The following is a 25,033-nucleotide window of genomic DNA, read 5'->3' on the forward strand; positions in this document are numbered from 1 at the left end:
GCCAGGACATTGAAAATGGGTCGTGGATGGGTATTCCAGCATGACAATGACCCAAGACACACGGCCAAGGCAACAAAGGAGTGGCTCAAGAAGAAGCACATTAAGGTCCTGGAGTGGCCTTGCCAGTCTCCAGACCTTAATCCCATAGAAAATCTGTTGAGGGAGCCGAAGTTTCGAGTTGCCAAACGTCAGCCTCGAAACCTTAATGACTTGGAGAAGATCTGCAAAGAGGAGTGGGACAAAATCCCTCCTGAGATGTGTGCAAACCTGGTGGCCAACCAGAAGAAACGTCTGACCTCTGTGATTGCCAAAAAGGGTTTTGCCACCAAGTACTAAGTCATGTTTTGCAGAGGGGTCAAATACTTATTTCCCTCATTAAAATGCAAGTCATTTTATAACATTTTTGACATGCGTTTTTCTGTATTTTTGTTGTTGTTATTCTGTCTGTCACTGTTCAAATAAACCTACCATTAAAATTATAGACTGATAATTACTTTGTCAGTGGGCAAACGTACAAAATCAGCAGGGGATCAAATACTTTTTTCCCTCGCTGTATATATACACAAACACACATACGCTATATACACACGTAATATACAGACATAATATATGTGTGTGTGTATATATATATATATATATATATATATATATATATATATATATATATATATATATATATATATATATTTGTTAACATTTATGTTAATGTTAGTTAACCCTTAAATGTTTTACTTTACTTGGTGCCTCTGGACAGACCCATCTTGTGATGATGTAGTGCTCTGAAGTCACCAGCAGGTGGTGCTAGTGGACTACTGACATGACTACACCCAGCAGGCTAATCAATTTCCTTGGGTTGAGATAGAAGATATTTAGACTAGCCTAAGGAATGTTAAAATGTAAACTCACACGTTTCAACTCTAACTGTACACATCATTACCATATCTATTAATCAGCAGAATTGATTAGAAAAGGAACTTCCCTGTTGTTCCAGTCACTTCTCCCCAAGCCCACTAGGTAGTTGAAGAGGGATGTAGCATGTGCTGTCTAAATGTGTTGTTTGTTATGCAGGTGATTTCTGAGGAAGGGGTCAGCTTTAAGGTCAGTTTATCTCTTTCTCTCTCTCCCTCTCTGTGCTGTGATTCTGTGGTGACACTGTCTGTGCTCGGTGAGGCTCTAAGTGTTTTTGATTGGCTGTTGAATGATTTGATGGCCCTAGATTGTCTTGTGATGAGGTAACAGCTAGCTCAGTTGCTCTGGAGCAAGTTGTTGTTCTCGCTGTCAGTCCCAGGCTTTAGGGCCAGACCCCAGTCAGTCACCCAGCCACCCCTCCTGAGTACCCCTTCTTGCTGCCTTGTCTGCCACTTTAGGGTGTGATGTGCTGTTAGGCTTCTGCTGTAGGCTGAGGACTATGCTTCGCAGTCTTCACTAGTTGGTGTTGCAGTTTTTGTGCCCCTGTTACTGTAATGTCCTCTTTTGCTTAGCTTCTGTCAGCTCGATGAACTTGGCACCTGTAGATAGTGAGAACGTGCTTTCTCTTCTTCGATAGGCTACAATTTATAAACAGATATACCAGAAGTAGTATCTAGACCCTTGTTAACCCACCTGTAGTGATCTAATGGATTCACAGTACTAAATGAATTCACATACTAATCTAATCACCTGTTACTTCCTCCGTTTGATAAGTCTCTTTTCCCTCTCAATTCCCTTGTCAATCACTTGGAGAGAATCTCAAGATCAGTATAATATGTTAAACCTTCAGTTAATTGGGGAGGAAAGAAGTCACTGAGGTTAATGAACTGTTTCTTAGGAAGCTTGATGAATGATAATGAACCTTGTATTTTCACCGTATTCCCCATCTGTGTGTGTCTGGCTCTGCGATTCTCTGTCTGTTCGTGTGTGTCCGTCCGTCCATCTGACGGTCTGTGTCCGTCTGTTTGTGTGCGTCCGTCTGCCTGACCGTGTGTGTGTGTGTGTGTGTGTGTGTGTGTGTGACAACAGATTGTGGGGAACGGCAGTGAGCAGCAGTTGCAGAAGGAGCTGGAGGATGTTCTGATGGACCCCTCTGTAGCTGACCAGGTTCTGAGCGGTGGGGGTAGCGGTGGTGGCTGGGGAGACCAGGTGGGAGGGGGGGACCATGTGTCCCAGCCCACCACAGCAGTACTACCCCAGTCCATGCCCCAACCGTGCCCTGACCCCCTCAGCGACCCCCTCAACACCCTGCCAAAAGTTGAGATGGTTCTGCCCGTCCAATCCGCACAAGGTGCACAGGAGAGCGAGCTAAATGAACGATCGTACCGCGGTGAGTCAGAGCAAGGTTACCAAATCAACCCCTATACCGGGGGTAGGGAAACGTAGTCAGAGCAAGGTTACCAAATCAACCCCTATACTGGGGGAACGTAGTCAGAGCAAGGTTACCAAATCAACCCCTATACCGGGGGAACGTAGTCAGAGCAAGGTTACCAAATCAACCCCTATACCGGGGAAACGTAGTCAGAGCAAGGTTACCAAATCAACCCCTATACTGGGGAAACGTAGTCAGAGCAAGGTTACCAAATCAACCCCTATACCGGGGGTAGGGAAACGTAGTCAGAGCAAGGTTACCAAATCAACCCCTATACCGGGGGAACGTAGTCAGAGCAAGGTTACCAAATCAACCCCTATACCGGGGGAACGTAGTCAGAGCAAGGTTACCAAATCAACCCCTATACCGGGGTAGGGAAACGTAGTCAGAGCAAGGTTACCAAATCAACCCCTATACTGGGGGAACGTAGTCAGAGCAAGGCTACCAAATCAACCCCTATACCGGGGGAACGTAGTCAGAGCAAGGTTACCAAATCAACCCCTATACCGGGGGAACGTTGTCAGAGCAAGGTTACCAAATCAACCCCTATACCGGGGGTAGGGAAACGTAGTCAGAGCAAGGTTACCAAATCAACCCCTATACCGGGGGAACGTAGTCAGAGCAAGGTTACCAAATCAACCCCTATACCGGGGGTAGGGAAACGTAGTCAGAGCAAGGTTACCAAATCAACCGCTATACTGGGGGAACGTAGTCAGAGCAAGGTTACCAAATCAACCCCTATACCGGGGGTAGGGAAACGTAGTCAGAGCAAGGTTACCAAATCAACCCCTATACTGGGGGAACGTAGTCAGAGCAAGGTTACCAAATCAACCCCTATACCGGGGGAACGTAGTCAGAGCAAGGTTACCAAATCAACCCCTATACCGGGGAAACGTAGTCAGAGCAAGGTTACCAAATCAACCCCTATACCGGGGGAACGTAGTCAGAGCAAGGTTACCAAATCAACCCCTATACTGGGGGTAGGGAAACGTAGTCAGAGCAAGGTTACCAAATCAACCCCTATACCGGGGAAACGTAGTCAGAGCAAGGTTACCAAATCAACCCCTATACCGGGGAAACGTAGTCAGAGCAAGGTTACCAAATCAACCCCTATACCGGGGGAACGTAGTCAGAGCAAGGTTACCAAATCAACCCCTATACTGGGGAAACGTAGTCAGAGCAAGGTTACCAAATCAACCCCTATACTGGGGGAACGTAGTCAGAGCAAGGTTACCAAATCAACCCCTATACTGGGGGAACGTAGTCAGAGCAAGGTTACCAAATCAACCCCTATACTGGGGGAACGTAGTCAGAGCAAGGTTACCAAATCAACCCCTATACTGGGGGAACGTAGTCAGAGCAAGGTTACCAAATCAACCCCTATACTGGGGGTAGGGAAACGTAGTCAGAGCAAGGTTACCAAATCAACCCCTATACCGGGGAAACGTAGTCAGAGCAAGGTTACCAAATCAACCCCTATACTGGGGGAACGTAGTCAGAGCAAGGTTACCAAATCAACCCCTATACTGGGGGAACGTAGTCAGAGCAAGGTTACCAAATCAACCCCTATACTGGGGGAACGTAGTCAGAGCAAGGTTACCAAATCAACCCCTATACCGGGGAAACGTAGTCAGAGCAAGGTTACCAAATCAACCCCTATACCGGGGGAACGTAGTCAGAGCAAGGTTACCAAATCAACCCCTATACCGGGGAAACGTTTTGGCTCAAGGGCCACATCGGGGTTTTGAAATTCAACAGATTTTTTTTTTACGGATTTGTTTGTCAAAATCTATTTGCGGTCCAGAAAAAGGGCTCATTGGAAAATATATAGATCCATTATGATTTGCACATGGTTATCTATCTATTTCTAGACATTCAAGAGTGGCCTGGAGTGTTGTTTCTTACCCCAATATAATAATCTCCAGCTGGTTGGATTGGATGGGCCCCTCTACACCTTAGACACTTCTGTAGATATGAGAGGATTGGATGGGCCCCTCCTCTACACCTTAGACACTTCTGTAGATATGAGAGGATTTGATGGGCCCCTCCTCTACACCTTAGACACTTCTGTAGATATGAGAGGATTGGATGGGCCCCTCCTCTACACCTTAGACACTTCTGTAGATATGAGAGGATTTGATGGGCCCCTCTACACCTTAGACACTTCTGTAGATATGAGAGGATTGGATTGGCCCCTCTACACCTTAGATACTTCTGTTGATATGAGAGGATTGGATTGGCCCCTCTACACCTTAGACACTTCTGTAGATATGAGAGGATTGGATTGGCTCCTCTACACCTTAGACACTTCTGTAGATATGAGAGGATTGGATTGGCCCCTCTACACCTTAGACACTTCTGTAGATATGAGAGGATTTGATGGGCCCCTCTACACCTTAGACACTTCTGTAGATATGAGAGGATTTGATGGGCCCCTCCTCTACACCTTAGACACTTCTGTAGATATGACAGGATTGGATTGGCCCCTCTACACCTTAGATACTTCTGTTGATATGAGAGGATTGGATTGGCCCCTCTACACCTTAGACACTTCTGTAGATATGAGAGGATTGGATTGATGTCAGAACCTTGGTAATAACTTCATCTTGTCTTCTGATTGGCTGGGTGGAAATATAAATTCTGTACATCCAATGTCCTAGGGGTAGGGTCTACAATTAGATTTTGGATTCATGGTTCATCTGATGCCTCTCCCTCTCACTAGACCCTCTCTGTGTGACCTTTGACTTCCACAGGGGATGAGTCATCATCGGAGTGCAGCCCCAGTACACCCATCCCAGACGAGGACAGTGTGGTCTTCAATAAGCTGACCTACCTGGGCTGTGCCTCGGTCAACGCCCCCCGCAGTGAGGTGGAAGCGCTCTGCATGATGACCGTCCTCAGAGGGCAGTGCCAGCTACCCCTGGACGTCACCCTATCTGTGCCCGGCGTCTCAGAGGGCACCGTCAGGTCAGGACTGCTTGACAAACAAACCAACACCGGAGAATATTGTGTGTGCCTGCGCGCGCGCGTGTGTGTGTGTGTGTGTGTGTCTGTCTGTGTGTGTGTGCGTGTGTCTGCGCGCGCGTGTCTGTGGTCCCATCCGGATTGCCGGTGGTGCATACTTGGCGTTACTCCTCCTCCTCTCCTCTCCTTTTATCTACTCCTCTTTCTCCTCCTCCTCCTCCTCTCCTTTTATCTACTCCTCTTTCTCCTCCTCCTCTCCTCTCCTTTTATCTACTCCTCTTTCTCCTCCTCCTCTCCTTTTATCTACTCCTCTTTCTCCTCCTCCTCTCCTCTCCTTTTATCTACTCCTCTTTCTCCTCCTCCTCTCCTTTTATCTACTCCTCTTTCTCCTCCTCCTCTCCTCTCCTTTTATCTACTCCTCTTTCTCCTCCTCCTCCTTTTATCAACTCCTCTTTCTTCTCCTCTCTGCTCTCCTCTCCTTTTCACCTTCCAACTCCATTCCTGGCTCTCTCCTTTCCTCCGCTCCATTCTGTCCCTCATACATCCCTACCTCACTCCCGGGATTCTGCCTCTTCTCTGTCTTGTAAAGTAAGCCATACACTTGTTATAAAAATGATAGCTTAAGCTTTTAAAGAGTTGCCTAACTAAAGAAAGTTAATTCAGGCTGATTTGACGTTAGCTAGCTAAGTTAACGTTACCTGACACTCTTGTCCCTGCTCCACCTTTCTCTTTCGCTCCTGTGGCTGGAAATATTTCAATAAAGTCATCTGAGAAACAGAAAATCAAACCAAAGATAGTTGTATTTATCTATCTTGCTTGCACTTGATACAGTTCCAAACGAACTAGCTAGCTAACTTGCTAGACTAGTAACATTAGTTTCTAGAGTTACAGGCTGCCTGCCACAGCTCACAGAGCTGAATAACCTTCAGAACTGTATGAATCCTGACTGATGATCTATGTACCAAAGAAAGCCAATGATTCTGCCGTGGTGCAGTGCCATAGTTAAATGAACGCAGAGGAAACACTGCTATATGGTCTGTATATAGTGTCTGTATATAGCAAGGGGAAAAAGTATTTGATCCCCTGCTTATTTTGTACATTTGCCCTCTGACAAGAAATGATCAGTGTATAATTTTAATTGTAGGTTTATTTGAACAGTGAGAGACAGAATAACAACAAAAGAATCCAGAAAAACGTGTCAAAAATGTTATAAATTGATTTGCATTTTAATGAGGGAAATAAGTATTTGACCCCCTCTGCAAAACATGACTTAGTACTTGGTGGCAAAACCCTTGTTGGCAATCACAGAGGTCAGACGTTTCTTGTAGTTGGCCACCAGGTTTGCACACATCTCAGGAGGGATTTTGTCCCACTCCTCTTTGCAGATCTTCTCCAAGTCATTAAGGTTTCGAGGCTGACGTTTGGCAACTCGAAACTTCGGCTCCCTCCACAGATTTTCTATGGGATTAAGGTCTGGAGACTGGCTAGGCCACTCCTTTGTTGCCTTGGCCGTGTGTTTTGGGTCATTGTCATGCTGGAATACCCATCCACGACCCCTTTTCAATGCCCTGGCTGAGGGAAGGAGGTTCTCACCCAAGATTTGACGGTACATGGCCCCGTCCATCGTCCCTTTGATGCGGTGAAGTTGTCCTGTTTCTTTAGCAGAAAAATACCCCCAAAGCATAATGTTTCCACCTCCATGTTTGACGGTGGGGATGGTGTTCTTGGGGTCATAGGCAGCATTCCTCCTCCTCCAAACACAGCAAGTTGAGTTGATGCCAAAGAGCTCCATTTTGGTCTCATCTGACCAGAACACTTTTACCCAGTTGTCCTCTGAATCATTCAGATGTTCATTGGCAAACTTCAGAGGGGCATGTATATGTGCTTTCTTGAGCAGGGGGACCTTGCGGGCGCTGCAGGATTTCAGTCCTTCACGGTGTAGTGTGTTACCAATTGTTTTCTTGGTGACTATGGTCCCAGCTGCCTTGATCATTGACAAGATCCTCCCGTGTAGTTCTGGGCTGATTCCTCACCGTTCTCATGATCATTGCAACTCCACGAGGTGAGATCTTGCATGGAGCCCCAGGCCGAGGGAGATTGACAGTTCTTTTGTGTTTCTTCCATTTGCAAATAATCCCACCAACTGTTGTCACCTTCTCACCAAGCTGCTTGGCAATGGTCTTGTAGCCCATTCCAGCCTTGTGTAGGTCTACAATCTTGTCCCTGACATCCTTGGAGAGCTCTTTGGTCTTGGCCATGGTGGAGAGTTTGGAATCTGATTGCTTGATTGTTTCTGTGGACAGGTGTCTTTTATACAGGTAACAAGCTGCGGTTAGGAGCACTCCCTTTAAGAGTGTGCTCCTAATCTCAGCTCGTTACCTGTATAAAAGACACCTGTGAGCCAGAAATCTTTCTGATTGAGAGGGGGTCAAATACTTATTTCCCTCATTAAAATGCAAATACATTTCTAAAATTTTTGACATGCGTTTTTCTGGATTTTTTGTTGTTATTCTGTCTCTCACCGTTCAAATAACCTACCATTAAAATTATAGACTGATCATTTCTTTGTCAGTGGGAAAACGTACAAAATCAGCAGGGGATCAAATACTTTTTCCCCCCACTGTAATAGTAATCATAGTGAACAGGTCAGGGTTCCATAGCCGCAGGCAGAACAGTTTAAACTGGAGCAGCAGCACGGCCAGGTGGACTGGGGACAGAAAGGAGTCATCATGCCAGGTAGTCCCGAGGCATGGTCCTAGGGCTCAGGTCCTCCGAGAGAGAGAAAGAATGAAAGAGAGAATTAGAGAGAGCATACTTAAATTCACACAGGACACCGGATAAGACAGGAGAAATACTCCAGATATAACAGACTGACCCTAGCCCCCCGACACATAAACTACTGCAGCATAAATACTGGCGGCTGAGGCAGGAGGGGTCAGGAGACACTGTGGCCCCATCCAATAATACCCCCGGACAGTGCCAAACGGGCAGGATATAACCCCACCAACTTTGCCAAAGCACAGCCCCCACACCACTAGAGGGATATATATAATCTGTGTATAGTCTGTATTTAGTCTCTATATAGGCTGTGTATAATCTGTATATAGTCTCTATATAGGCTGTATATAGTCTCTATATAGGCTGTATATAGTCTGTATGTAGTCTCTATATAGGCTGTATATAATCTGTATGTAGTCTGTATGTAGTCTCTATATAGGCTGTATATAGTCTGTATGTAGTCTCTATATAGGCTGTATATAGTCTGTATGTAGTCTCTATATAGGCTGTATATAATCTGTATGTAGTCTGTATGTAGTCTCTATATAGGCTGTATAAAATCTGTATGTTGTCTGTATGTAGTCTCTATATAGGCTGTATATAATCTGTGTATAATCTCTATGTTGTCTTTATATAGGCTGTATATAATCTGTATGTAGTCTCTATATAGGCTGTATATAATCTGTATGTAGTCTGTATGTAGTCTCTATATAGGCTGTATATAATCTGTATGTAGTCTGTATGTAGTCTCTATATAGGCTGTATATAGTCTGTATGTAGTCTCTATATAGGCTGTATATAATCTGTGTATAGTCTCTATATAGGCTGTATATAATCTGTTTATAATCTAGATTTTACCTTTACCAATTAACTTTGAACCATAACAGCCATAACCTTTTTCTCTGCAGGTTGCTGGACCCCCAGACAAGCACAGAGATAGCCAGTTATCCCATCTACAAGATCATGTTCTGTGTGCGTGGTCATGACGGCACGCCTGAGAGTGACTGCTTTGCCTTCACAGAGAGCCACTACAACTCAGAGATCTTCCGTATACATGTCTTCCGCTGTGATATCCAAGAGGCGGTGAGGACACAGACACACAGACACACACACACACAGACACACACACACACACAGACACAGACACAGACACACAGACACACACAGAGAGAGATTCGGGGAGGGTGACAGACTGAGACATCAACACTTGCACATAACCTTTACAAAAGCCCAGTGGTAAGTAATTCACTTTCAGTGACTGAGTTGTTTAGCTCCGTGTTGCCTTGGTCGTCCTTCGCCATACTACACTTCCATACACATTTAACTGTAGTATAAATCATGAACTGCAGGGGGAGCCAGAGTTCCTACCCTTTTTCACAGTACCAGATTCTTACCTCTGACAGCACTTTTCTCATGCTGCCCACACACAATGCCCAAACATTCATGTTGAGAGGAAATATCTATCCCTGTCAGCTGTTTACCCCTCTCTTCCTCTCGCTACTCCCTCTCTCTCTCTCTCTCTCTCTACCTTTCTCTCTCTACCTCCTCTCTCTATCTCTCTCTATCTATCTCTCTCTACCTTTCTCTCTCTATCTATCTCTCTCTACCTTTCTCTCTACCCCCTCTCTCTCTATCTATCTCTCTCTACCTTTCTCTCTCTCTATCTATCTCTCTCCCTCTCTCTCGCTACCCCCTCTCTCTCTATCTATCTCTCTCTACCTCTCTCTACCCTTTTTCTCTCCCTCTCTCTCTACCCCTCTCTCTCTCTACCCCCCCTCTCTACCCATCTCTCTTTCTCTACCCCTCTCTTTCTCTCTCTCTCTACCCCTCTCTCTCTCTACCCCCCTCTCTACCCATCTCTCTTTCTCTACCCCTCTCTTTCTCTCTCTCTCTACCCCTCTCTATACCTCTCTCTTTCTACCCCTCCCTCTCTCTATCCCTCCCTCCCTCCCTCTCTCTCCCTCTCTCTACCTCTCCCTCTCTCTACCCCTCTCTCTCTACCCCTCTCTCTCTACTTCTCTCTACCCCTCTCTACCCCTCCCTCTCTCTGTACCCCTCCCTCTCTCTGTACCCCTCCCTCCCTCTCTCTCTACTTCTCTCTCTACTTCTCTCTGCCCCTCTCTCTCTACTTCTCTCTGCCCCTCTCTCTCTACCCCTCTCTCTCTACCTCTACCCCCCTCTCTCTCTACCCCTCTCTCTCTACCCTCTCTCTCTCCCCCTCTCTCTCTCCCTCTCTCTACCCCTCTCTCTACCTCTACCCCCCTCTCTCTCTCTACCCCTCTCTCTCTACCCCCTCTCTCTCTCCCTCTCTCTACCCCTCTCTCTCTACCTCTACCCCCTCTCTCTCTCTACCCCTCTCTCTCTACCCCTCTCTCTCTACCCCTCTCTCTCTACCCCTCTCTCTCTCCCTCTCTCTACCCCTCTCTCTCTACCTCTACCCCCTCTCTCTCTCTATCCCTCTCTCTCTACCCCTCTCTCTCTCCCTCTCTCTACCCCTCTCTCTCTACCCCTCTCTCTCTACCTCTACCCCCTCTCTCTCTCTACCCCTCTCTCTCTACCCCTCTCTCTCTACCTCTACCCCCTCTCTCTCTCTATCCCTCTCTCTCTACCCCTCTCTCTCTCCCTCTCTCTACCCCTCTCTCTCTACCTCTACCCCCTCTCTCTCTCTACCCCTCTCTCTCTACCCCTCTCTCTCTACCTCTACCCCCTCTCTCTCTCTACCCCTCTCTCTCTACCCCTCTCTCTCTACCTCTACCCCCTCTCTCTCTCTATCCCTCTCTCTCGCTACCTCCCCATCTATATACCTCTCAATTCAATTCAAAGGACTTAGAATAGACAATAGACAATAGACAAAAGGGAAATAAACAAGGGAAACATTAGTAAACATTACACTCACAAAAGTTGTAAAATAATATAGACATTTCAATTGTTATTTTATTGGCTTTGTACAGTGTGCATATAGTTGAAGTATGAAAGGGAAGATAAATAAACAGATGAATATTGGTGGTATTTACAATGTTGTCTGTGTTCCACTGGTTGCCCTTTTCTCATGGCAACGGGCCACACATCTTGCTGCTGTGATTACAAACTGCGGTATTTCGCCAAACAGATATAGGAGTTTATCAATGTTTATTTGTTTTCAAATTCTTTGTGGGTCTGTGTGATCTGTGGGAAATATGTGTCTCTAACGTGGTCATACATTTAGCAGGAGGTTAGGAAGTGCAGCTCAGTTTCCACCTCATTTGTCTCGGGCAGAGTGCACATAGGCAGACCTGGCTCTCGAGAGAAGACAGGCTATGATGGCCTCTCTCTCAATAGCAAGGTTATGCTCACCGGGTCTGTACATAATCAAGGATTTTCTTAATTTGGGGGCAGTCACAGTGGTCGGGTATTCTGCCACTGTGTACTCTCTGTTTTAGGGCCAGACATCTGCATTGTTTGGGGTTTTAGGCTGGGTTTCTGTACAGCACTTTGTGACATCTGCTCATGTATAAAGGGCTTTACATTTACATTTTAGTCATTTAGCAGACGCTCTTATCCAGAGCGACTTACAGTAGTGAATGCATACATTTCATACATTTATTTTTTCTCCGTACTGGTCCCCCGTGGGAATCGAACCCACAACCCTGGCGTTGCAAACACCATGCTCTACCAACTGAGCCACACGGGACACAGGGAGTAGAAAATAACATGGCTATACAGTATATATGGAGTAGAAAATAACATGGCTATATAGTATATAGAGGAGTAGAAAATAACATGGCTATACAGTATACAGGGAGTAGAAAATAACATGGCTATATAGTATATAGAGGAGTAGAAAATAACATGGCTATACAGTATACAGGGAGTAGAAAATAACATGGCTATATAGTATATAGAGGAGTAGAAAATAACATGGCTATATAGTATACAGGGAGTAGAAAATAACATGGCTATACAGTATACAGGGAGTAGAAAATAACATGGCTATATAGTATATAGAGGAGTAGAAAATAACATGGCTATACAGTATATATGGAGTAGAAAATAACATGGCTATACAGTATATAGAGGAGTAGAAAATAACATGGCTATACAGTATACATGGAGTAGAAAATAACATGGCTATATAGTATATAGAGGAGTAGAAAATAACATGGCTATATAGTATATAGAGGAGTAGAAAATAACATGGCTATACAGTATACAGGGAGTAGAAAATAACATGGCTATATAGTATATAGAGGAGTAGAAAATAACATGGCTATACAGTATACAGGGAGTAGAAAATAACATGGCTATATAGTATATATGGAGTAGAAAATAACATGGCCATACAGTATACAGGGAGTAGAAAATAACATGGCTATATAGTATACAGGGAGTAGAAAATAACATGGCTATACAGTATACAGGGAGTAGAAAATAACATGGCTATACAGTATACAGGGAGTAGAAAATAACATGGCTATACAGTATATATGGAGTAGAAAATAACATGGCTATACAGTATATATGGAGTAGAAAATAACATGGCTATACAGTATACAGGGAGTAGAAAATAACATGGCTATACAGTATATATGGAGTAGAAAATAACATGGCTATACAGTATACAGGGAGTAGAAAATAACATGGCTATACAGTATATATGGAGTAGAAAATAACATGGCTATATAGTATATAGAGGAGTAGAAAATAACATGGCTATACAGTATATATGGAGTAGAAAATAACATGGCTATATAGGGCTTTAGAAATACATTTGATTGAGATAGCATTCCAATTTGTTTAGTTTTTTGGTTGATTCTTTCCAGTGTGTCAAATAGTTCTCTTTTTGCTTTCTCATAATTTGGTTGGGTCTAAATGTGTTTCTGTCCTGGGTAGGAATGGGTATCGTTAACATTTTAACGGTATTACTACTCTTACTGATGCTGCTTATCCATCCGGTACTTTAACGGTATTACTACTCTTACCGATGCTGCTTATCCATCCGGTACTTTACCGGTATTACTACTCTTACCGATACTGCTTATCCATCCGGTACTTTACCGGTATTACTACTCTTACCGATGCTGCTTATCCATCCGGTACTTTAACGGTATTACTACTCTTACCGATGCTGCTTATCGATCCGGTACTTTAACGGTATTACTACTCTTACCGATGCTGCTTATCGATCCGGTACTTTAACGGTATTACTACTCTTACCGATACTGCTTATCCATCCGGTACTTTAACGGTATTACTACTCTTACCGATGCTGCTTATCCATCCGGTACTTTAACGGTATTACTACTCTTACCGATACTGCTTATCCATCCGGTACTTTAACGGTATTACTACTCTTACCGATGCTGCTTATCCATCCGGTACTTTAACGGTATTACTACTCTTACCGATACTGCTTATCCATCCGGTACTTTAACGGTATTCTTATCGGTTCTTTTTGTTATTTTTTACGGAAAAAACTAAAACTAATTAAGAACAGAATTAACATTGCTTTATTTTCTGAAATATAAAATAAACAATTATTTACAGCAAAAGAAACAGCAATGTTTTAAAGGAATCACTATTATAGACTAGGTTGTGATGATGGAGATGGGAGCCAGGCCTTTGTAAAGCTCGACCTCTAGGTCAACACGCTCGCTGAGGGACGAGGTGTCCTGTTGGATCGTCAACCTCAACTCCCTGTCCTCCTCTGAGAACAGCTCCTCCAAGGCACTCCTTGTTTTGTACAATGGAGGGACTGTCTCCTCCATTTCCTCTCCTTCAGACTCCTCCTCCTGTTGCTGGTGCTGTGTGTCTGTCTGCTCCGGCTCCTCTGACAGCCCTGGTGTTGCTCCTGTCACATTGGCCTCAACAGTTGTCTTCCTCAGCCTGTCCCAGGTGGCGTCACTCACCAGCCTCCCATTAAATCTGGGCTCCATTGCTGTGGCCTCATGCAGGACGGGTTGAATGTCCTCATCCTGTTAGCGCTCGGAGAGGTTCTCCCACACCTTCTCTTTGATGGTTGCCACCAACGTTGTATCTTCATGCTTCACAGTGAAGAGCTCTTCCAGTTTGTGGAGGATGGGTATGATGTCCACAGGGGGGTATTCTTGTCACATGACACACACAGTGTGGATGTATAGAGGATTCTCATGAGCTGGACAAACTTCTCAGCCTTATTTTTTAATTTTTAATTTCACCTTTATTTAACCAGGTAAGCTAGTTGAGAACAAGTTCTCATTTACAACTGTGACCTTGCCAAGATAAAGCACAGCAGTGCGACACAAACAACAACACAGAGTTACCCATGGAATAAACAATAGAAAAAAGGAAGTCTATATACAGTGTGTGCAAATGTCATGAGGAGGTATGGCAATAAATAGGCCATAGTTGCGAAGTAATTACAATTTAGCAGATTAACACTGAAGTGATAGATGAGCAGATGATGATGTGCAAGTAGAAATACTGGTGTGCAAAAGAGCAGAAAAAGAAATAAAAACAATATGGGGATGAGGTAGATTGGGTGGGCTATTTACAGATGGACTATGTACAGCTGCAGCGATCGGTTAGCTGCTCAGATAGCTGATGTTTTAAAGTTAGTGAGGGAGATATGAGTCTCCAGCTTCAGCGATTTTTGCAATTCGTTCCAGTCATTGGCAGCAGAGAACTGTAAGGAAAGGCGGCCAAAGGAGGTGTTGGTTTTGGGGATGACCAGTGAGATATCCTCTTAGGGATCCCTAAGCGCGAATCCCGCTCGAATCCCGTTAGCGGGATTGATTTGACAACATCCAGTGAAATTGCAGCGCGCCAAATTCAAACTGCAGAAATATCAATATTCAAAATTCACGAAAATATAAGTGTAATACATCAAAAATAAAACGTAACTTCTTGTTAATCCAGCCGCTGTGTCAGATTTCAAAAAGGCTTTACTGCGAAAGCAGACCATGCGATTATCTGAGGACAGCGCCCCTCATACAAACACATGAAAATCATTTTTCAACCAGGCAGGTGCGACACAAAAGTCAGAAATAGCCATTTAATAAATGCCTTAGCTTTGAAGATCTTCTTCTTTTTGCAATCTCAGATGTCTCAGTGACACAATGAATGGTCGTTTTGTTCGATAATGTCCTTCTTTATATCCCCAAAATGTCCATTTATTTGGCGCTTTTGATTCAGAAATACACCGGTTCCAACATGACTACAAAGTATCTAATAAGTTACCTGTAAACTTGGTCCAAACATTTCAAACAACGTTCCTAATCCAACCTCAGGTATCCTAAAATGTAAATAAACGATCAAATTTAAGACGGAATAAACTGTTTCTAATACCGGACAAAAACAACGTGAAGCGCGGTCCAGTTCACGCGCAACAAAAGACTAAAGCCCTTCAGAGTGACACCTACAAAAAACAGCCCTACTTCTTCATTTCTCAAAAGAAAAACATCGAACAATTTCTAAAGACTGTTGACATCTAGTGGAAGCCATAGGAATTGCAATCTGGGCCCTAATAAATCAGGTCTCCCATAGAAAACCATTGGAAAACACAATGACCTCAATCTTTTTTCCCAGGACGGATTGTGCTTGGGGTTTCGCCGGCCAAATCAGTTCTGTTATACACACAGACATTATTCTAACAGTTTTAGAAACTTCAGAGTGTTTTCTATCCAAATCTACAAATTATACGCATATTCTAGCTTCTGGGCCTGAGTAACAGGCAGTTTACTATGGGCACGCTTTTCATCCAGACGTTTAAATACTGCCCCCTATCCCAGAGAGGATATACCTGCTGGAGCGCGTGCTATGGGTGGGTGTTGTTGTCGTGAGCTGAGATAAGGCGGAGCTTTACCTAACATAGACTTATAGATGACCTGGAGCCAGTGGGTTTGGCGACGAGTATGAAGTGAGGGCCAGCCGACTAGAGCATACAGGTCACAGTGGTGGGTGGTATAAGGGGCTTTGGTGACAAAACGGATGGCACTGTGATAGACTGCATCCAGTTTTACGAGGGTATGTTTGGCGGCGTGAGTGGATGGAAGTCCTCGTCCTTCAGACGGTCCAGGTTGTCCTTGGTCATTGCTTTTCACAGTCTTGGATCCAAGGCTGCTGCTTGGATTGCTGGATACTGCTCCATGAACCTCTCTATCATTAGATAGAGCGAGTTCCATCTGGTCTTGACATCAAGGATGAGTGAGTGTTGCGGAAGGCCTGAAACAACAACAAAAAACATACATTTAATTACCGCACACTTGAATATTGAATTAAATTGTTAAATGTGTGAATTTCAAAATAATATTTTAATATTATTTTGGGGCGGCAGGTAGCCTAGTGGTTAGAGCGTTGGACTAGTAACCGAAAGGTTGCCAGATCGAATCCCCAAGCTGACAAGGTAAATATCTGTCATTCTGCCCCTGAACAAGGCAGTTAACCCACTCTTCCTAGGCCGACATTGAAAATAAGAATTTGTTCTCTACTGACTTGCCTAGTTAAATAAACGTAAAAAAAAAAAAAAATAATAATAATAATAAAAAAAAAAATATATATATATATATATATACTGCTCAAAAAAAATAAAGGGAACACTAAAATAACACATCCTAGATCTGAATGAAAGAAATAAATACTTTTTACTTTACATAGTTGAATGTGCTGACAACAAAATCACACAAAAATAATCAATGGAAATCCAATTTATCAACCCATGGAGGTCTGGATTTGGAGTCACACTCAAAATGAAAGTGGAAAACCACACTACAGGCTGATCCAACTTTGTCCTTAAAACAAGTCAAAATGAGGCTCAGTAGTGTGTGTGGCCGCCACGTGCCTGTATGACCTCCCTACAACGCCTGGGCATGCTCCTGATGAGGTGGCGGATGGTCTCCTGAGGGATCTCCTCCCAGACCTGGACTAAAGCATCCGCCAACTCCTGGACAGTCTGTGGTGCAACGTGGCGTTGGTGGATGGAGCTAGACATGATGTCCAGATGTGCTCAATTGGATTCAGGTCTGGGGAACGGGCGGGCCAGTCCATAGCATCAATGCCTTCCTCTTGCAGGAACTGCTGACACACTCCAGCCACATGAGGTCTAGCATTGTCTTGCATTAGGAGGAACCCAGGGCCAACCGCACCAGCATATGGTCTCACAAGGGGTCTGAGGATCTCATCTCGGTACCTAATGGCAGTCAGGCTACCTCTGGCGAGCACATGGAGGGCTGTGCGGCCCCCCAAAGAAATGCCACCCCACACCATGACTGACCCACCGCCAAACCGGTCATGCTGGAGGATGTTGCAGGCGCAGAACGTTCTCCACGGCGTATCCAGACTCTGTCACGTCTGTCACATGTGCTCAGTGTGAACCTGCTTTCATCTGTGAAGAGCACAGGGCGCCAGTGGCGAATTTGCCAATCTTGGTGTTCTCTGGCAAATGCCAAACGTCCTGCACGGTGTTGGGCTGTAAGCACAACCCCCACCTGTGGACGTCGGGCCCTCATACCAACCTCATGGAGTCTGTTTCTGACCGTTTGAGCAGACACATGCACATTTGTGGCCTGCTGGAGGTCATTTTGCAGTGCTCTGGCAGTGCTTCTCCTGCTCCTCCTTGCACAAAGGCGGAGGTAGCGGTCCTGCTGCTGGGTTGTTGCCCTCCTACGGCCTCCTCCACGTCTCCTGATGTATTGGCCTGTCTCCTGGTAGCGCCTCCGTGCTCTGGACACTACGCAGACAGACACAGCAAACCTTCTTGCCACAGCTCGCATTGATGTGCCATCCTGGATGAGCTGCACTACCTGAGCCACTTGTGTGGGTTGTAGACTCCGTCTCATGCTACCACTAGAGTGAAAGCACCGCCAGCATTCAAAAGTGACCAAAACATCAGCCAGAAAGCATAGGAACTGAGAAGTGATCTGTGGTCACCACCTGCAGAACAACTCCTTTAATGGGGGTGTCGTGCTAATTGCCTATAATTTCCACCTGTTGTCTATTCCAATTGCACAACAGCATGTGAAATGTATTGTTAATCAGTGTTGCTTCCTAAGTGGACAGTTTGATTTCACAGAAGTGTGATTGACTTGGAGTTATATTGTGTTGTTTAAGTGTTCCCTTAATTTTTTTGAGCAGTGTACATTGAATTGGCTTCTTACCAAGGAGCTACTGCTTTTCCTTCCGGCATGTTTTGGACATCGAGTATCTCTTGAACTACACGACCACTGCTCTGATTTCTGTGCTGCCACATTCAATGTGTGCGCAAAGCATCCTATTTTTAGGATGTGTAGCCTCTTGATGGCAACATTCATATTAACAGCATTATCAGTCACAGCTACAATCTTGCTCGGCTCTGTCTCAAACTCTTCCAGAATGTGAGATCTCCTCTGCCTCTACTTAGCCAGTTTCTGATTTGTACACTGCCCTGGTGTAGAGGACCTTCTGTTTTACACTGCCCTGGTGTAGAGGACCTTCTGTTTTACACTGCCCTGGTGTAGAGGACCTTCTGTTTTACACTGCCCTGGTGTGGAGGACCTTCTGTTTTACACTGTCCTGGTGTGGAGGACCTTCTGTTTTACACTGTCCTGGTGTGGAGGATCTTCTGTTTTACACTGTCCTGGTGTGGAGGACCTTCTGTTTTACACTGTCCTGGTGTAGAGGACCTTCTGTTTTACACTGTCCTGGTGTAGAGGACCTTCTGTTTTACACTGCCCTGGTGTGGAGGATCTTCTGTTTTACACTGTCCTGGTGTAGAGGACCTTCTGTTTTACACTGCCCTGGTGTGGAGGACCTTCTGTTTTACACTGTCCTGGTGTAGAGGACCTTCTGTTTTACACTGCCCTGGTGTGGAGGACCTTCTCTTTTACACTGTCCTGGTGTGGAGGACCTTCTGTTTTACACTGTCCTGGTGTGGAGGACCTTCTGTTTTACACTGTCCTGGTGTGGAGGACCTTCTGTTTTACACTGTCCTGGTGTAGAGGACCTTCTGTTTTACACTGCCCTGGTGTGGAGGACCTTCTGTTTTACACTGTCCTGGTGTAGAGGACCTTCTGTTTTACACTGTCCTGGTGTGGAGGATCTTCTGTTTTACACTGTCCTGGTGTAGAGGACCTTCTGTTTTACACTGTCCTGGTGTGGAGGATCTTCTGTTTTACACTGTCCTGGTGTGGAGGACCTTCTGTTTTACACTGTCCTGGTGTGGAGGACCTTCTGTTTTACACTGTCCTGGTGTGGAGGACCTTCTGTTTTACACTGCCCTGGTGTGGAGGACCTTCTGTTTTACACTGCCCTGGTGTGGAGGACCTTCTGTTTTACACTGCCCTGGTGTGGAGGACCTTCTGTTTTACACTGTCCTGGTGTGGAGGACCTTCTGTTTTACACTGCCCTGGTGTGGAGGACCTTCTGTTTTACACTGTCCTGGTGTGGAGGACCTTCTGTTTTACACTGTCCTGGTGTGGAGGACCTTCTGCTTTACACTGCCCTGGTGTGGAGGACCCTCTGTTTTACACTGCCCTGGCTTGTGTAGTGCACTGTAACAGTGAGATAGTGGTCCTGACAGAGGCTGGTCCACCCGTCTGATGTGATGGCCAGCTTTGCCACGTCCTTCAGCTCAGTGATCACATTGGCCTTTTCTACACCACACCAGGTAGGAATGAATGTGTCACTAAGGTAACTCCTGGAGGGAGGGTATATTTGGGGTTGAGGGACCAGGACATGTGTTGAATTATCCTTATTGTGTTGTTGTGTATTGTGGAGTGATGGGACTAACATACAACCCTTTTATACTACTATATCCTAAACATGAATACAACTCAATATATACTGACAGACTGTTACCTAAAGCCCTTGGACTCCACTGTTGCAAAGGTGTGTAGGCCTTTCACTATGAACTTGGTCACGGCTAGTTGGCACTCATTCACCATCTCCTCAGTCATCCTCCCACTAGCTGCCAGTGTGAAGGGGCTGGTCTTTGGCTTGGACCAGCTGTATTAGAGGGAGGAGTGGGTTGGTTCATTGTAGCTGCAACTTTAACAAACAAGTAGCAAAATCTTTAAATGGGTGATTAAACAATCAGCTGGCTAATGGTTCCTTTTGATCAGGAACCCATGTTCTCATAATCTAGTTAACTCAGTGTGTGGGATCTAGACTGCTAGCATACATACCTAACATAGATCAGACAACGAGAGATGAACTAGGCAGTCAAACTGTTTCTCTGCCTGTACATGATGCACTTTCCATAGATGTTTGGACAGATTGCTCGTGTTTCCGCCCTTACAAGCAAAAGTCTTGTTGTATTTGTGGCAACGAGCATTGTCAGCATCGACTCTGGTGATGTGTAACCACACTTCTGAACGTTTAGCTCTCTCTGCCATCGTCACTAATTAAGAGCAGGGTGCTGTGTGTACTGTAGAGTGTGGGAGACACAGGCTCCGAGAGAGAGCGATCTCTCTTCTGGATTGGGAATAGTGAAAATGCATCATAGACGTATGTCTTACTCTCATTGCAAGTTAGAAACGTTGGTTGGTGAGATAAAATATACAAGTTAACGTTTATGTAGCAATAATTAATAGGAAATGTATTTTCTTAATTTCTCCAGTACCGAAAGCAGAACCCATAACGTCAGAGCTTATCGATACTACAGTCTTTCATAATTTAGCTCCGGGGCCCGTTTAATACCGGGTTTCAGTACCCATCCCTAGTCCAGGGACTCTGTGGGGTCTGTTTGCTTTTGTGTACAGAGCCCTAGAACCAGCTGGCTGAGGGGACTATTCTCTAGGTTCATCTCTCTGTAGGTGAGGGCTCTGAGGGGACTATTCTCCAGGTTCATCTCTCTGTAGGTGAGGGCTCTGAGGGGACTATTCTCCAGGTTCATCTCTCTGTAGGTGAGGGCTCTGAGGGGACTATTCTCCAGGTTCATCTCTCTGTAGGTGAGGGCTCTGAGGGGACTATTCTCTAGGTTAATCTCTCTATAGGTGGGGACTTTGTGGTGGAATGTGTGGGCATCGCTTCCTTTTAGGTGGTTGTAGAATTGAACAGATATTTTCTGGATTTTGATTACTAGAGGATATAGTTCTACTTCTGCTCTGCATGCTTTGTTTGGGGTTTAGCTTTGTACATTAATTACATTGCATTCCCCTTTTCCACATTTTGTTACATTACAGCTTTATTATAAAATGTATTAAATGAACCATTTTCACCTAATTCCGAAAAAGGTCCAGTAGCCAACACAACAAATACAAATTCTATCTAGACACTATTGTCTTGGAGCACACAAAGAATTACACCTACCTCGGCCTAAACATCAATACCACAGGTAACTTCCACAAGGCTGTGAACAATCTAAGAGACAGGGCCTTCTATGCCATCAAAAGGATCTGTTCCAAATGTTTGTAAAACATCCATCAATCTAGGTCCACTTGAGCCTGGGTCTTTAAGGAATAACAGAACGTCATCAGCATACATGCATATCTTATGTTCACTGCTTCTTATTGTTATTCCCTCTAAGGTTGGGTCCTGTCTTATTGTTATTCCCTCTAAGGTTGGGTCCTGTCTTATTGTTATTCCCTCTAAGGTTGGGTCCTGTCTTATTGTTATTCCCTCTAAGGTTGGGTCCTGTCTTATTGTTATTCCCTCTAAGGTTGGGTCCTGTCTTATTGTTATTCCCTCTAAGGTTGGGTCCTGTCTTATTGTTATTCCCTCTAAGGTTGGGTTCTGTCTTATTGTTATTCCCTCTATGGTTGGGTCCTGTCTTATTGTTATTCCCTCTATGGTTGGGTCCTGTCTTATTGTTATTCCCTCTAAGGTTGGGTCCTGTCTTATTGTTATTCCCTCTAAGGTTGGGTTCTGTCTTATTGTTATTCCCTCTAAGGTTGGGTTCTGTCTTATTGTTATTCCCTCTATGGTTGGGTCCTGTCTTATTGCCTGTGCTAATGATAGTTAGTCTATCATTTTGCTCTGTCCCAATTTGAGGGGAGATCAAGTGAGTTCAAAAAATGCTCTATTGTCTGTGCATCTGCCTTCTCTGGTTCCTTGTACAGATGTGTAATATGATTCAAATGCATTCTGTATTTCATTTAATTTGCATGTGATCTTCTTTGTTTTATTTTGAAAATGGTATTCTGTGCTTGTTGTATCCTGAGTCTCCATGCTAGTAATTTGGTTGCCTTTGAGCCTGCTTCATAATATCGTTGTTTCAGGAACCTGAACTTTTTCTCTACTTCTCTATAAATCTGGTCAATTTCCTGTTTTACCATTTGAATCTCTCGTAATGGAAGAGGATCTTTGTATTGACTATGAGATCGTTCTGTTTTTTAGTGTTTCCTGTAATGTCAGCAGTTTCTGTGCTTTAATCTTTTTCTTGAGAGATGATGTGGCTATGATCTTTCCTCTAATAACTGCCTTAGCTGCATCCCACAATGTAGCAGGAGATACTTCCTCGTTATCATTATTCTCCAGATAGATGTTCAATTCTGTCTTTATTCATTCCTTGAATGCTGGATCATTCAGCATGCTTGTATTAAGTCTCCATAGAGTATTTCTTAGTTTGCTATCAAGGTGTAGAGTAAGGTAAACTCCATTATGATCTGATAAGTCGCTCTGCCCGATCCTACAATCCTTAAGCCTGTGTCTATCTGCACTGTACATGAAAAAATAGTCTAACCTGGAGTGTTCAGTGTGGCGGGCTGAGTAAAAAGTATATTCCTTATTGGTCTTGTGGGTGTCACACCATACATCGAGCACTCCTAGATCCTGCAATATCCTACTGATCTTTTTAGCAACTAGACTCATGTTCCTATTTTTATTTGTGCTGTCCAATTTTGAGTTTAAAATAGTGAGAAAAACCCCTCCACATATAAGAGTGTCAGGTTTCTGTGGCAATTCAATCAAACACCTTCCTGTAGAAGACCATGTCCCTCCCCGGGGGTGCGTATACATTAAATAATGTAACTTCCTTGTTATCCAGTTTACATTTAACAAGTATAAATCTACCCTCCTTGTCTTTTATTTCTGATATAAACTCAAAATTAACTGAATTTGGGATCAAGATTGCAATTCCCCTTCTACCCGTTTTGTAAGGAGAAAAAAAGTATTCCTATATCCCATTTTCTTGAGTTTCTCGTGTTCAGGTGTGGATAAGTGAGTTTCCTGTCAGAACAGTATGTCAACTCTCTCCCGTTTCATCTTTGCTATTACCTTACTTCTCTTGATGGCACTCCCCAGTCCGTTTACATTGAGACTTATGACCTTAAATTCCCGATGATGCATCCATATAAATAAAAAAACCTGTGCACCATATCTGCCTGCTTATCTTGAGCCTAAAAATGAACGAAAAATCAAGAACCATAATAAAGTAAACCAAAGTGGGAAAATACTTAGGTATTTGGACTCCCATGTCAGAGGACTGTCTCTTGCCTCTGGGGTTTGAGGGGATGAGCCTGTCCGCAGGAGGGGCCCCTCGCTCAGATATGAAAATGCGTGACGTAGTCACAAACTAGACCTGTTGGAAACGAAAATAATAAGGGCGCTTGTTTCGTCGCTTATACACACCGGTTAATTACAAGTGAAACTATATCGGTCATGCGTGCATATCCTGAATCCTCCCCTTGATATGTCCTTCTGTCACCCCGTTGTCAATGTGTCATTAATCCTTAGTTAATATATATGTTATTAACGTGACGCTACTTAGTGTGTTCATAAAGAACACATACGTTTGGCTACTCACCTTGTTCAGCATTGGGGGGAAATAGGGGAGATGTCAACCGTAACAACCCAACGTCTTAACAGCTCGCGGTAACTATTCATTCTGTTAAATCCTCTTCAGTGTCTTCCATCTTCCTGTTGGAAATGCCTGAGTCTCTCTCGGATGTGAACGTCCTCTCGCCGAGGTGGTTTCCCTCTTTCTCCATGGCTCTGCTTGTCGATAACGATCCATGGGAGAGCCTGCTCGAGTCTTTCTGCCGGGGATGTCGCCTTTCTCCTGGCGGTATACTCTACTGGGATGCCTCTCGACTTCAGATCCTCAGCCGCCTCGTCTGCATGCTCGTATGTAACCGGGCCATTTTCCAGAAATAACGCATTTAATGGGGGTGTATTCTTTCCTTATTTTCAGTATCTCTCCCGCGTAGTCATGATCAAAGAACACTCGCTGGCATTGGAAGCTAACAGGCTTTTTCCAGGTTGCATGTAAGACTTTCTCTTTGACTGAGAATTTTAGGAACCGTACTACTATGGATCTTGGTGGGGCGCCGCTGGGGGGTTTTGGGGCCAGAGCTCAGTGTGCTCTCTCAATTCCCAGGTCAGTGTCGTCTTCAAGTATGTCTTTGAATAGACCCTCCACGAATTTGGGCATAGAGTCTTTTTCTGCGCCCTCGACTACGTTATAAAGTCTAATGTTGTTTCGACGTGAGAAACCTTCAAGTTCTGTCACTTTTGCCTGTAGTGCGTGTTGGTTTTTCAGTGACTGTTCAAGTATTTCCTTGACTGCGGAGTTCCATGTGTCCGTTTCCCCAACGCGCTGTTCTGCGTCCCCCATTCTCGTAGATATGCTGTGAAGTTGTAATTTGTTCTCTTCAAGTTTCTGGTTAATTTCTTTCTTGAACTCATTTAGTTCCTTTCTTAGATCTTCTGGAAGTTCCCCTCGTAAGCCTGTGTGCGCCTCGCGCAATTCCTGCTTTATCACCTCACGAAATGAGGGTTCTTTTGCTGCTGCCATCTTATTTGCGCTAGCATTAGCCATCTTCGGTTCATCGACGATTATATCTTCTGCTGTCTTGTTACGGGCTGTTGTTGTAGCTCCGCGACCTTTTCCTATGTTTCCATTTGGCTTAAGTTATTATAATGCGCTGAGTAAATACTTGAATTTAGGAGGGGAAATACCCAACCGATGTGCAGTACGAAAAACTAGGCAGACATTTCTTAAGTTGCGTCACCGGAAGCCCTTGCTCTTGGTTCTTTGTTATATGGCCGAAAAAGTTGGAGAAATGTTTTTTCCATCTCTCT

General features: G+C 44.5%; 1 protein-coding gene across 3 annotated transcripts in view; it reads left to right on the plus strand.

The window, feature by feature from the left end:
- The window catches only part of LOC115149411 (rab GTPase-activating protein 1-like), a 198,637-nt gene that overhangs the window by 25,031 nt on the left and 148,573 nt on the right, over positions 1 to 25,033 (plus strand). For 2 of the 3 annotated variants that reach the window (XM_029692240.1, XM_029692241.1), the window contains exons 3-6: positions 1,069 to 1,098; positions 1,999 to 2,299; positions 5,095 to 5,308; positions 8,992 to 9,166. In XM_029692240.1, coding sequence (XP_029548100.1) covers positions 1,069 to 1,098; positions 1,999 to 2,299; positions 5,095 to 5,308; positions 8,992 to 9,166 — 720 coding nt within the window. The remainder of the gene's footprint in view (positions 1 to 1,068; positions 1,099 to 1,998; positions 2,300 to 5,094; positions 5,309 to 8,991; positions 9,167 to 25,033) is intronic. The other variant, XM_029692243.1, reaches the window with a different exon arrangement.

The sequence above is a fragment of the Salmo trutta genome, chromosome 15, assembly GCF_901001165.1.
Source record: "Salmo trutta chromosome 15, fSalTru1.1, whole genome shotgun sequence".
NCBI lineage: Eukaryota > Metazoa > Chordata > Actinopteri > Salmoniformes > Salmonidae > Salmo > Salmo trutta.